Below are 14673 nucleotides of genomic sequence, written 5' to 3' on the forward strand. Positions count from 1 at the left end.
TTCCGGGCCAATAGAATTTTATTTATTTGCTCCCATGGATAAGCGCACCTTGGGCCCCACTTTCTCCAGGATGCCAACTGCACTAGCTGTGTGCGAATGACGTATCTTGTGCATTTTAACTTTGTTTTCGTAATATAAATATTCTGGTTTTGTATTTTTGTGTATTTTAATCTTAAGGCCCTCATTCCTGCACTGTGTTCTCAGGTACATGAGCGATCTCAGGGATAAGTCGGCAGCAGCTCCGGGTCTACACAGCAGGAACGTTTGCTGTTTGAGCACCAGGGCGAACATCTAGTTGGAGTGCATAGCCTATTGAACTACCTCAGTTTTGGCAATTAGAGCTGGCTTTTCTGCCGTAGTGTTCTCTTGAAACCCCTCTACCTTCAGTGATCCGTGGGAGACTAGGTTTTAACTCCCGTTTCCCCATGACTTGACCTCCTGCTGGAAGATTGGAAATTGGTCTGAACAGGAAAAGATGGTCCAGGAAGTAGTATTAGGAGAGGCTGCACCAGCTGAAAGGTGCGGAGGGGAAGCCCAGATTAGTTGTCTATACGTGTAATAAGGGATTCCTGTTCCAGATTTCTAATCCCAGGGCACAGGACTCACTTTACATACCAGATCCATCCTCCACTGGATTGGGGCTAGGCCTACCATGCACAACAGGGTGTATGTGTGTGAGTGTGTGTGTGCACGTGCGTGTTTTAAAATGAGTTGGTAAGGTTGGGTTTAAGAATAATAACTCTGGACCCATCTTGAGCTGCCCAGGGATGGGTGTGTGAAGCAAAGGCTAAATTTCTTAACCTTTATAAATTCTGGGCTTTTCTTGTTGGCTTCCAGAGAGTCCATAAACCATGGCTTCTTCGAGGTGCCCAGAGCCAGTGCCATGCCCTGCTGTAGCAGTGATTAGTATCGTGGTAGCTAAAGGAGAAAAGGTTTTATTTACATGCTGTGAGATCACTACAAACCTACCTCACTGTTGAAACGGGGCAAATGCAATAGAACGCATTGGGTGATGTGTGTCTGATCCTGGGTTCTTGTCTCCCCTGCTCATTGCCCGCCCCCCCCCAGTTACCTTATTTGTCTGGGTTTCATAGGACTTCACTAATAGCAGATTGGGTGATTGCTAGGTGGCCTGGTTTGTGTAAATAGACTGTGTTGGTCTTCTCCATGTTCTTTTGGGGTTTTATTGTTTACAAACTTCTCTTTGTATTGAGAAAAATAGCCAAAGCATCTTTGACAGAAGTTCTGCACCAGGAAAAGAATCTGGAACATTGCTTGGTGACCCTCTGGAAGCGTTGCGGTCTTAAACCAGCCTTTCTTTTGTGTTCCTTCCCCTATTTCCTGTTTTGGGCCAGGTCTTCTGTCCTAAAAACCTGACTCCTACCCTGCCCCTCATTTATCTCCCCTCCCCCCAAAAGCCCCCACATATACACATTTCCATCTGGTAGAAGCGAAGAACACTTCCTCCCTTGTTCCCAATCTCCTGTGCCAAAACCATTCCTTGATGTGATTCATATTAATATGCTTATATTTGGTTGGAATAAACCTACTTGAATCTCCAGTCTTGGGGTAGAGAGCAGCAGAAGCAATGAAGGGTGGGGGCCTTCCATATAGAAAGTAGGGTTGGGAGACCAAGAAAGGGAAGATGAATGTATATCCAAGTCACTCAGGAACTTTTATGCAGGTGTAAGAAACTTATGTCAAAGCGGCCACAAGATTGTTTAATAGGAGACGGACGAATGTAACTCCATGTTTACTGCTAGAAACCAAAGCTTTGTGTGAAATCTTGAATTTTGAATTTATGGGGGGGGGTGGTAGGAAAGCTGTACCTATCTGTTCTTTTCCTGATTCCCTCCCCTCCTTTCTGAACTGCAGGAGACTGAGCCCCCTGGGGCTTTAGTGACTCCATCTCTGGGGAGTGTTTATTTGATGGTTGATTTTGCTGTGCCAGATAATTCCTTTCCCACTTGCTATTGTTTTGTAACACACATGCCTTTTCCCTTCTCTCTTTACCCTGGGAAAATACAATGAATAAATAAAAACTTATTGGTACTGAAACTGTCCTCTTTTTGGGTCTTTAGGCTGTTTTTTCTTCTATAATTCCTACCTTCTTGGACTGGGACTCAGAAGTCAGGGAAGAACCATTACATTTCCTGTTCAGCCATTTTGTTAAAAATGAATCTTGAAAATTCAGTCCTCTTAGCACCTCATTACAGCAGAGTTTTGTTTCTAGTTAAGGCCTCTTGTCCTGTTCTTGGAAGCTGCCACATTCAAGAGGGGATTAGGAGCATGGCATGCATAAGAATGGGGTTGCCTGTGCCACTGGCTGGGATGAAAGGATGGGGCCATGGCTTGGGGCATGAGACCCTAATACTTTCTCCCCTGCTCCTCAAAGCCTTTTACAAGTCTTAATTAATTAGCCCCCTGCAGCACCCCAGGGAGGGAAATACGTGAAACTAGGGAAATTGAGGCCAGAGGAAGTAACACTGATTAGCTATACAAAAACGTTAACATTTTCTTTGAGGCCAAGTGTGGTAGCTTTCTAATGAACATTGTATTTTAAAACATCTAGTCCCCCCCCCCCACTTCCCCAACAAGGGAGGGGGTTTTTAAAAAAATTGATTGGAGGCGTGCCATCTAGTACACAAAGTGCACAGAAATGGCAGGACAAGGGTAAGAATTTTCATACATGCATTCCAGAAACTTCATACCAAAAGTCAAAACTGACCACGGAAGCAGCTGAAAGCAAACTGCAGGGCTTCAGTAAATGGTCTTCCTGCAAATTTGATCTAATCAGCTAGGCTGAAACTTAATTTTCAGGATGCAAAGCAGGAAGCATGGAAAAGCTTGAGACTATTCATGGGTGGGTTACTCATCTCTAGGGCTTTCTTTGATCACGTGTGTTAAGAGTAACCCTTTCACATGACATGATGAACTGAGAGCTACCAGTGCAAGAACTCTTCCTGGCCTTGTTTCCTTGATGAGACTATAAAGTGAGAAACTACAAGAAGGTTCTTTAGAAATTGAAAAGTTTTTTTTTTTTTTGTTTTTGTTTTTTTGAGAAAATTGAACTCTTTAGTTTCTTTTGTGAATCCCTCAAGTTCCTGCAACAGTTTCCTTAAAGGTTACAGAGCTTAATGCCTTTGATTTTTCGATCAGGGTTAATTGATGGCCTTTCATTCGTCATTCTTAGAGCTCTTCCCAGCCTCAACCCCATTTTGAGTTGCTCTGGGCAGGTCCTGAATCTGAAAAGCCTAAAATATAAGTGCTTTAAATCACAAGAAGCATTGATAGTAAGTGCGTCTGTGAGACAGACTAGGGCTAGGAAGTCACCAAACAATTAAATCCACTAAATAAAACTGCAACATATAAATACAGAATTTAAGACTTAAACCAGGACTCCAACGCCCACTTCTCAGGACTTCCAGCAAGCAGCCCCATTTCTTAACAGTCCTAACCTGCCACCAGCTGCTGATAAGCCCTTGCGCTTCTGGGATGGGGATCCCCGAATTCTTGCCCTGTGGGGCAGCCTGCCGGACGCCTCTGATCTGGTTCTACAGACCTCCCTGCTTCCCCAGGTGATCTGGACCCCGCCTTTCCCGGCCGGGTCCCCGCCACTTGGCCCGTAGCCCGTTCCCCCGCCTCCTCGGTCTCGTGAGCGCGGCGCTCGGTCTTTCGCTCGATCTCCACCTCTGCACTTCCCTCCCACCATCCTTCTCTCTCGTATCCCGGGAGTGCGAATTTCGCCCTCAACGCTAGCACCGCCCCTCCTCCCAGCCCGCAAGCGCAGGGCGGAGCCCCGCCCATTAGTTGACAGAGGGGGCGTGTTCCAGCGCCCAACGATGACGTGTTCTTCCAGCGCCACGTCGTGAGGAAGTGGAGCAGTTGGAAGGCGCCGGGCGGATCCGAGCAGGTGCTGGGTTCAAGAGGTCGGCGAGAGGGGGAGACTGCTGGGCGGGGAGGCGGCTGTGGGAGAAACAGAGGGGACAGTGGAAGAGATGAGTGAGGGAATAAATAATTTGGAGAATATTGAGATTGGAGGTGACGGAGGCGACACCTGAAAGGATTAGTGTGTTGGTGCGCGGAATGGGAAACGGTCTCGGGGAAGATGGAGAAGAAAGAAACCGGGGAAGGATCAGGATGTAGGCACTACGATGTGGCAGGAAGCAGTCTGGGATGTTCAGGAACAGTCAGTGCAGATGCCGAGGAAAAGGGGATAGCAGCAAGGTTCACCAAGCCAAAACCAAGGAAAGGCCTCTGCCCCAAAGGTCTCATTAGCTTATAAACTCTGGGTGGTGAAGAATTACAGACCAGGGTCTTTGGATCCTAAACCTAGCCACTTTCCACAGTCCAGATAAATCTCTGCAAAGTCATCCAAAGCAGTTTGCAAGCTCTGGTGATTTATTATCTTTCTTGTTTATCCAGGGTTACCTGTCTGGTGTCTTCTTGTTCTGGGCTCATCTGCCAGGGCAGGAGCTATGTCATGGATCAAGGAAGGAGAGCTGTCACTTTGGGAACGGTTCTGTGCCAACATCATAAAGGTGAGTACCACTTGTCCTCCTGGTTAGTTTGGTAATCTTGTGTCAAAACCTGTTATTAAAATTGAGTAACACATGACGTTAAGTGGAATTTAATAATGGAGCCAATGAGTGTTTGAATTGCAAGGTAACTTCCAGGTCTACATCTGGCAGATTATTGTCCTAACGTTCACACTTTTAGGAACCCCAGGACCTCCCAATATCATTGAGTAACCTAGACCGTTAGGTCTTCCTTATAGGGAGCTGAAATTTGTTAACTTGGAACTTTAATCTACCTTCCCTTGCACTGTTCTCTGGATTTAGATAGAATAATCATTCCTTGATGTTGCAGTAGAGCATAACGGTTAGGAGTTTGGACTCTAGAGACAAACAGAATGGAAGTCTTAGTCTATCATTTACTAACCATGTGATTTCATATGGTTGTTTTGAGGATGAGACGAAACACAGACTGAAAACAGCACAGTGTCTAGCGGTTTTTAATGACTGCTGTTATTGGGGCTGTTTTCAGCTGTTTGAGGACTATGGTCATTCTATTTCCTACACCCCTTGCCCAAATTTTGCCTCCACTTTTCTCTGGGGATCACAATAATGTTATATTTTCTGCATATAACAGGTTTGAGATTGAAGCCAGTCAGCCTGGTTTTGTCTTTCAGCAATCTGTCAGGCAGTGTGTAGCAGTGAACTTATGAGTCAGCAAGCCTTGTACCCCATCCCCCCACCGCACATTCATACACAAATGCCAAGTGATCTCTGTCAGGCGGGAAAACAGAAAGCATCTTCCTGGGGAACCACTGCAGTCACATGTTAGGAAGAATAAGCTGCATGACTTGACTGGAATTTTTCTTTTTTTAAGACTACACGTGGAGAGGGGCGCCTGGGTGGCTCAGTGGGTTAAGCCTCTGCCTTCGGTTCAGGTCATGATCTCAGGGACCTGGAATCGAGCCCCTTAGCGGGGAGCCTGCTTCCCCTTTTCTCTTTCTGCCTGCCTCTGCCTACTTGTGATCTCTCTCTCTATCAAATAAATAAATAAATAAATAAATCTTAAAAAAAAAAACAAAACGAAAAAAAGACGTGGAGGACAAAAGCTGAAAATGTTAGGTGTGGGGGACTTAGTCAGTGGTAAGGTCCTTCAGTGAGGGAAATTAGGCTAAGGAGTGCGTTTTTGCTGTGATGGACAACAAAAGGTTACTCTAAGCCAGATAAAACATTTTATTGGGTCCCCAAACTGTCTTATTTGTTCGCTTTGAAATGGCTCCTGACATTTACATTTTGATGAAAATACCAGTGTTCGGCTTCTCATGTGTGATTAGGGGAGCAACAACATTGACCCCCCTTTTGTGGTCGGATAGAGTAGATTTTTCTTGTCTGTGGAGGATACCCTTACCACTGGGCCGTAGCCATTAATATCGTTCCTGTGCCTTCCAGGTGGAGACATGAAACCAAAGTGGTGGTCAAGTGTGTATGGTTAAAAGATGAACTCTGGAAGCATACAGACCTCAGTTTGAATAACCACTTGGACTTTTCTTAGCTGTGTGACTTGTGCAAGTCACTTGACCTCTCTGAGCCTATTTTTTCACCAGTGAAATGAAGCTAATACTATTTACTTTATAGGTTTATATGAAGGAAAAACTGAGATGAAGTATAAAAAGCCTCATATAATACTTGGCGTGTAGTAAGTGCTCAATATAAATGAATTTATATAAATAGGTAAAAGTGCTTAATACCAATTTATTGAGCCAGCAGCTCAAAATATACCCAGTTCCTTCCTCATGGGGGCTCTTATCATCTAAGTCAAGCCTTTCAGCCAGGGGTTTAGTGTCTCCCTGAGTGCATCATTTGTCTTCTTATTTCACAGGCGGGCCCAATGCCCAAACACATTGCCTTTATAATGGATGGAAACCGTCGCTATGCCAGGAAGTGTCAGGTAGAGCGGCAGGAAGGCCACTCACAGGGCTTCAACAAGCTGGCCGAGGTGAGTGTGGGCGGCAGAACCCAGCGGGAATAGTGTGTGGAGAATTGGACAATAGCTACAGAATCAGGCCCTGAGTTTACTATGGAGAGATATATAAATGATATTAATTGATATATATAATATATTAATATATATAAATAATAATTTATATAAATATAAATATATATATTTTTTTTAACAGCTGTTTGTCTGTTGTTGTTTGCTTACCTGCTTAGGTCTCATATCAACATGAACAGAAATTAAGTTATATAGTGAATCATCACAGAAAATTAGAAATAAGAACAAAATTGACTTCTCTTACCACCTCAGTAAACCAGCAGTTTATCGTTTTCTGTGCATCTCCCCAGTCCTTGTAATATGTTCTAACATGACTTAATATTTGTGAAATTACACGTGTATTTTTAGTAACCTTATTTTATGGGGTATTTTGGCAAGTCCTTTTCCAAGGTTGATATGTAGCTTGTCTAACTATATGTTTTAATGCCTATAGAATATTTTATTACCAGGATCTGACATAACTTGTTTAGCTGCTCCACTATTATCCGATCTTATAAATAGTTCCATTTTAGAATAAATTCTTGGATGTAACATTTCTGGAGCAAAGGTAGGGTGACTGCCTATCCCGGTTTGACTGAGGCCTTTTAGTGCTTAAACTGGGAAGAGTGCCAGACAGCCTGGGTCATCACTGGAAACAAAGGCCAAGGGGATTTTATGCTTTTAATGCATGTTGCAAATTGGAAAACATTAAATTTAACTATAAGAACAGGATGTGGTCTGTCGTTGTGAAGCTAACTTTAAGAAGGATGGAAATTCAGTCTGGACAGCCTTCAGCTTCCCAGCACAAGAACATGGCCTGATGCCAGGGCAGTGATACTTTTTGCCTGGAGTGAGTGGATGTGGGACTCAGTTGAACACCCTGAGGAGGTCTTTAGGTTTGTTGACCCCAGCTTCTCTTTTGTGACTAAGTAAAAGGCAGTTTGGCCCAGTGCTTGGGAGCTTAAGCTCTGGAATCACTCAGAACTTGTGGGCACCCCTGCTCTACCACTTCCCGACTCTGTGACCTGCAGCAAGTTAGACAGCTTCCCTTTGCCTCCGTTTCTTCATCGGTAAAATGAGGACAATAATAATCTCTACTTTCGGAGATTATGTAAGGATGAAATAAGATGGCACTATGAAGAGTGTGTGGCAACGGTTTTGGCATAAAGTGCTCAAAAAGTTGGCGTTGTTACCATTCACCACTATAATGACTGGTCGGTGGTAGTTTCCGCCCCAGCTGTGCCAGCCAAAAGGTGGCTTCCCCGTCATCTGTGGAGCCTGAGTCTGTTGAAGTGTCAGGTTCTCACTGGTCGTTTTCCCCAGGTGGCAATGAACTGGGCTGTGTGTATGTCTGTTAAGGGATCAGAAAGGCAGCTCGCTTCAGCCTTGTTTCTTTAGGTTCAGGTCTGATTGAATGTCTTCTGTTCCTTGCCCTTAACCTCCACGCTCCCTATCTCAACACTGTTAGTCTCAGCTCTAGTTAGTTCTCTGCCTTTAGTGGTTCTGGGTTAGAGCACCCCCGAAGGACTGGGTTGGTTTGTTTGTTTATTTATTTATTTATTGAAAAGATTTTATTTATTTATTTGGCAGACAGAGATCACAAGTAGGCAGAGAGGCAGGCAGAGAGAGGAGGAAGCAGGCTCCCTGCTGAGCAGAGAGCCCGATGCAGGGCTTGATCCCAGGACCCTGGGATCATGACCCGAGCCGAAGAGGCTTTAACCCACTGAGCCACCCAGATGCCCCAAGGACTGGGTTTAAATATGAGTTTCACTTATCTTTTCAATGAGGTATAATTTCATACGGTGAAATGCACATTTTTGTGCATTTTGTTTTGACCGTTGAATCTACCTGTCTAATCCATACCCCTGTCAAGATATAGAACATTTCCACCTCTCCAGAAAGTTCCCTTATGCCCCTCCCCTCCCAGTCAAAGCCTGTCCCACCTCCTCTTCCCCTCTTGAGGCAACCACTATTCTGATTTCTATCACTAGAGGTTAGTTTTTGCTGTTCTAGAACCTTATATAATGGATTCATACACTGGAGTTGTAGCCTTCTGACACATTTCTTCCACTGTCCGAGCCTCAGTTTTTCTCCTCTGTAAAGTAGACATGAAGTCAGCAGCGCCATTCTCAAGAGGTTTTTCAGAGAATCGAATGAAATAATGTATGTGAAAACCCTTTCTAGATTTAATGCTACACAGCTGTGTACTCGATGCCTTCATTCTTATAACTCATCAGCCTCTCAATCTAACAGGAAAAATGAGCTTATGTCGAGAGTAATAATTCCTTGTGTGTGGGTTTGTTTGTTTGTTTGTTTTTTTGAGATTTTATTTATTTATTAGAGAGAGGGGGAGAATGATCGGGGGGCAGGGAGCAGAGGAAGAGGGACAAGCAGACTCCTCACTGAGAGTGGTGCCTGATGTGGGGCTCATTCCCAGGAGTCTAAAATCATGACCTGAGCTGAGGTCAGATGCTTCACTGACTGAGCCACCCAGGTGCCCCTATTACCTTGTGTTTTATATTGTCCTTCAGCCACCTTGCGAGTGATGGACAGTGCTCCTGTTTTACAGATATGGAGAGTTAGGCCCATAGAAGTTAAATGATTTGCCTACCCTCACACAGCGAGTGCACGTTGGAGTTGGGGACTGGAACCCAGATCTTGACTCTTGTCGGTAAAGAGTTCTTTGTAATAAACCACAGTTTACTTATTAAGTTCACATTTTTCAGTTTCTCAAGTGGTGGCTTTCTGCTTACTTGGTTTGTTATTGTGACAGAAACACTGGGCTTATCCTAGCTTTACCTGGTTTGGGGAGGAGAAAAGTCTGTCTCTCGCCTCCAGGGCGGAGTGGGAGCGGAGGCGTCCCTTAATTTGCCTCCCTGCTCTTCCTCGTACCCTGGCTCCTTGCGTTCTCCCTCTCAGACCCTGCGCTGGTGTTTGAACCTGGGCATCCTAGAGGTGACGGTCTACGCATTCAGCATTGAGAACTTCAAACGCTCCAAGAGTGAGGTAGACGGGCTAATGGATCTGGCCCGTCAGAAGTTCGGCCGCTTGATGGAAGAACAGTAAGATTTTACCGGAGTGGGGACTGTGCTCGGACACCATAACCCTCACCCCTCTCATCTCGGGCTTATTTAAGGAACTCTAAACCCTTTTAATGTTAGTCAGATCTCTGATGGCATCAATGCAAGCTAGTTTTTCTTCCCTGATGATATAGAGATATTCCCCAGAATTCAAGGACAAGTATAACCAGCCTCAAGCAAAACTGAAACCAGGAATTGAAATCCATTAGATAGGGCCTCTTCCTACTCTCTGTAGTCCGCCTTTCATCGCTTCACGAGAGCAGCCCAGAACGAACTAAAGCCCTTAATAAATAGCCCACTTTACATTTCTACCCCACAACCAATAAACTGTGATCCGGGGGGTAGCATCAGAGAAATGTTGGAAAAGTCCTTTTCTGCCATGTAATCATCCTAAAACATTACTATGCTGCCCTATATATTCTCTTGGAAGGGACAGAATGATGTGTATGAGGCCTTTAGGGGGAAGACTCAGTACTGTTCTTAGCTGTCACTAAGTTTAAACTAACTTAGGGAGCAAGGCTGAAAAAGGAAAAAGAGGAAGTTTGATGGAGACGATTTGCTTCAAAGTGTGGAAACCTCCCCAGCCAGGACTGCTCCAATCTTCATTACAACCCTTTTCTGCCCAGCTCTTCCCTGTACCAGGACCCAAGGGGATGAGAGAACAGAGAGCCTAGGGCATTCGTGGAGCTGGGCCTAGAACAATTTTGTCATTTCTTTCTTTTTTTTTTTTTTTTAAAGATTTTTATTTTATTTATTTATTTGACAGAGAGAGAGAGATCACAAGTAGGCAGAGAGGCAGAGGGAGAGGGGGAGGCAGGCTCCCTGCTGAGCAGAGAGCCCGATGCGGGGCTCGATCCCAGGACCCTGAGGTCATGCCCTTGAGCCGAAGGCAGAGGATTAACCCACTGAGCCACCCAGGTGGCCCAATTTTGTCATTTCTGTTCCAGGGTGGGTTTTGGGTTGGGGAAGATAGCTAGGATTCTCTCTGTCCATAATAGGATAACGAGATTTGGCCACAGACCTAGCTTCCTGGTCCCCAACAGAGCCCGTGTGGCTCAGAGTTCCCCCCCCCCCGCAAGGGCTGGGTTTGGAGGCATTCGGGGCACTTCCCAGGTATTCGAATTCTTCTGTACGTCATATGTACAGAAATTCTTCTGATCCGACCTTTTTAAAGTGCTTATACAGTGTGCCAGGCCCTAAGCCTGGCATGTATTTTCATTTAATATTCACATTATCCTGTGAGAAAGAGATTATTATTACCCCAGTTACAGAGAGGAGGAAAGTGAAAACCAGAGAAGTTTAGGTGTGTCTCCTGGGTCACACAGCTATCAGACAGGCAGAGGCAAGACAGACAAGACCTTTCCAACTCTAGAGCTGAGGTGTTGTCTGCTACTCTGCTCCGAAAGACAGGAGGTAATCTTTGATCTCCTGAGAGATCAAAATGCATGGCAGTAGAGGTGCCTCTGAGATTGCTCTAATCAGTCAGCAGGAGAGAAAATGGTCTTAAGTTCTAAAGTCCTGGACAGAACAAGAAGAAATGTTTTCAGTGGTTTTCCAGCAATGTGCAGTAGAACCTCAGAGTTCTGAGGAGTGGGTGTGCAAAGAAGCCAGAGGGAAGGGGGCACAGGGTTCTGGTTGGCATTTACCTATTTTATATATTAGGCTTCTGGTTTTTTGGTGTGTTTTTTGTTTGTTTTTTTAAGATTTCATTTATTTATTTAACAGAATGAGAAAGAACACAAGCAGGGGGAGTGGCAGGCAGAGGAAGAGGGAGAAGCAGGCTCTCAGCTGAGCTGGGAGCCCTATGCAGGGCTCGATCTCAGGGCGCTGAGATCATGACCTGAGCTGAAGGCAGCCACTTAACTAGCTGAGCCACCCAGGCGCCCCTGGGCTTCTGTTTAATGTGTGACTTAAAGAATGAGTTCTTTAATGAGTTCACAGGACTAGTTCAGTTTCATAATTTGGGAGACAACTCTAGTGGATAGAAGCACAAGGCATGCCCATGGTATGGAAACCTCCCCAGCCAGCTCATGGCAGAACCAGGTTGGGAACCCGGGTCTCCTGGCTCCTTGCCAGGGCTTTTGCCTCTCCTTCCCTGTAGACCTCACTCAAGTAACCCGACTGTTGTCTGAGAGTAAGCACTTTCAGGTACATTCTCTCCCTCAGCACAGGCCACTGTGGAGCATATGATAGGGATGGTTATTACCCCAGTTCACAGGGTATGGGAAACTGAGGCTGAGAGAGGCTGTTATACAAGGTCATCCAGTAAGGGCTGCCTCTGGGAATTGAATCTAGCTCTTTTCATTCTGGTTTTGCCTTGATCCCGAGTATTCATTTGTCTACTATAGCAGCTTTGATGGATTCATGAAAACAGGCGGTTAGATCTTGCTTCACTCTGGAAACAGAGTGATGTGGGTTATGGAGTGGACCCGCTGTGGATGCGGCCTTGCACTCCGGACCGGGGATCTCAAGGACCTGCCCGCCCTACGGAATCTTCTTGTTACTAAGTTCCCATTTGACAAACACTTGTCATTCAGTTTTTCCATAGTGACCCCAGGTGAGGGGAGCTGGTTGGGTAACTGAATTCATGCCCACTGTGCAGAGTTTGGGAATAACTGTATGGAGGCAGCAAGATGCCATGATCCAAGAGGACAGGCCCAGGAACCAGGCTCCCTAGGTTCATGTTCAGCTTTCCACTCACCACCTGTCTGATGTTGAGTAAATTGCCTAGCCTTCCTGTGCCTCAGTTTCCTTGTCTGTAAAAGAGGAATGATAATATTGTCTCCCTTAAAGACTGGTGTAAGGATAGGACGTACTGATGCGTGTAAAGCACTTAGACCAGTGTCTGGCACTTAGTAAACATAAAATTAATCTGAGGGGGTGCCTGGGTGGCTCAATGGGTTGGGCCTCTGCCTTCGGCTCGGGCCGCGGTCTCAGGGTCCTGGGATCGGCCCCCGCGTCAGGCTCTCTGCTCGGCGGGGAGCCTGTTTCCCTCTCTCTCTCTGCTGCTTTGCCTACTTGTGATCTCTCTCTCTCTCCGTTGGGTGGATAAATAAAATCTAAAAAATAAATAAATAAAATAAAATAAATCTGAGATGTTGCTGTTATTAACATCTTTTACCAGAAGGTACAGAAGTAACGAACAGTATAGCTTCTGCCCTTGAGTTTACTCCCTTGTCAGAATGGGACAGGGTATATAAAACGTAACTTGCTGAGAAGGACACATGAAGCAGTGTGACGTGTGGTAAAGAATTTGGGTTCAGGTTCTTAAATCAGGCAGACCTGGCTTTCAGTTCTGATACTGCCCTTAATGGCCAGCTGACCTTGGGCCGTGTCTGCCTGCCTGTCTGAGTGTCCATCTCCTGCAGTGGAATGGGGAATGTGGCAGACTCGGGTCAGAGTCATTGAGGGGATGCGGTGACACTGTGCACCCGGGACAGTGCCCGACACACAGGGCATCACTTAGGAACTGGGAGTTGAGTGTAAGCAGTTCTCTAGGTCCACGGGCTCTCTGTCCCAACCCTGCCTCCTTTTCCTGATCAGGGAGAAACTGCAGAAGCATGGGGTGTGTATCCGGGTCCTGGGCGATCTGCATTTGTTGCCCTTGGATCTCCAGGAGCTGATTGCACAGGCGGTGCAGGCCACCAAGAACTATAACAAGTAAGTGTTCCCATTTCCCTGGAGCATCCCAGAGTGGTCTCTGACTCCCTTTTAGCTTTAGGGAGACATGCTGGGCTTTCTTGGTACGCATTTGGTACAAGAGGCCAGGAGGGGTTGGGGATGCTTAGAGACCTCTTCCATCTTCAGGACAGGCCAGAGATGGTTCTTATTGCCTCGTCAGATGTGCGTGAACATACATATACAGTGTTTCATCCTCTTCCTCCTCTATGCGCCTACCCTCCATGATACATACATATACATAGGTTACATATGCACATATATGTAATAGTTTTTTACTTGACGGGCTAGGGTGGAAATGAGCATTATAGGGTGGGTAAGCTATGGATGTGGCCTTGAGCTCTGGATCAGAGTTCTCTAGGACCTGTCTGATACCCCGTATTATAATATATTCTGTTTCCGTCTATGGTATATCTCTGTCTCTGAAGGCAGATCCTTCAAGAAAATCTTTCTCTGTCCCACTCCTTTAACCCATGGAGAGGCTGACATTGGGAGGTCATGCAGATGCAGAGGTGACCAGAGTTCAGTAATCAAATTTCATGAGGTGTGCCTTTGGAATATAATACGTATATTTCATGAGGCCTTTGGAATATAATATGTATTTGGCTGTGGGCTGGATTGCATCAAATTTCCTTCCTGTTCTACTTTGCTTGTATTAGTATCACAGTGAATTCACGTCCTCTGAAAGCTGGTTGGCAGTAGTAGAGAGGGTTAGGGGCAAAAGGGTCATTTAGTGTTTGTCTTATTACAAAATTAATAACATGTTTATTCTAAGAAAAGTTGGAAAACGCAAAGAATTCATGATCTCACCTTTCAGAGATATCCATGATTCACATTTGGGGTGTGTGTGTGTGTTCTTCTGGGGAAGCAGTACTCTTCAGACAGTGACTTAGTCCTTTCCTCTGGTAAATTATTCTCTTTTTCCCTTCTCAGGTGTTTCCTGAATGTCTGCTTTGCTTACACATCCCGTCACGAGATCAGTAATGCTGTGAGAGAGATGGCCTGGGGAGTGGAGCAGGGCCTGCTGGATCCCAGGTATCCTTGCTTGTTTAACGTGGTAACCGATAGGGAAGCCAGGCTTGCCCCTACGAAGCCATGTCCTTGGGCTGAAAGTCAAATGAGGGATGCATGTAGACAGAGTGAGGGGCACGACCCTCCCCACACAGAGCTTAGGATAGGCTTGCCGTAGCCTACTTCAGAATTTCTGTGTTCACCATAACCCAGGAAGTGCCAGAAAAATGGCATAGCAGGTAGCAAAGCTGTGGCATTCACTAAAAAATGATGTCCTTACACCTGAAACTAATATAACACTTATGTTAACTATATTGGAATTAATTTTTTTTTTAAGATTTTATTTTTAAGTAAGTCT

General features: G+C 45.5%; 1 protein-coding gene across 3 annotated transcripts in view; it reads left to right on the forward strand.

Annotated features, from left to right (window-relative positions):
• The first annotated feature begins 3809 nt into the window (after window positions 1–3809).
• Window positions 3810–14673, forward strand: part of DHDDS (dehydrodolichyl diphosphate synthase subunit) — a 30600-nt gene continuing 19736 nt past the window's right edge. Inside the window, exons 1-6 of one of the 3 annotated variants that reach the window (XM_032863839.1) lie at window positions 3810–3913; window positions 4426–4541; window positions 6394–6510; window positions 9466–9608; window positions 13170–13286; window positions 14238–14339. In XM_032863839.1, coding sequence (XP_032719730.1) covers window positions 4479–4541; window positions 6394–6510; window positions 9466–9608; window positions 13170–13286; window positions 14238–14339 — 542 coding nt within the window. In that variant the 5' untranslated portion in view covers window positions 3810–3913; window positions 4426–4478. Of the gene's footprint in view, window positions 3928–4424; window positions 4542–6393; window positions 6511–9465; window positions 9609–13169; window positions 13287–14237; window positions 14340–14673 lie in introns of all 3 variants that reach the window. The other 2 variants (XM_032863837.1, XM_032863838.1) reach the window with 2 other exon arrangements.

This window comes from Lontra canadensis, unplaced genomic scaffold (genome assembly GCF_010015895.1).
Source record: "Lontra canadensis isolate GAN:19392208 unplaced genomic scaffold, GSC_riverotter_1.0 scaffold25, whole genome shotgun sequence".
NCBI classification, from domain to species: domain Eukaryota; kingdom Metazoa; phylum Chordata; class Mammalia; order Carnivora; family Mustelidae; genus Lontra; species Lontra canadensis.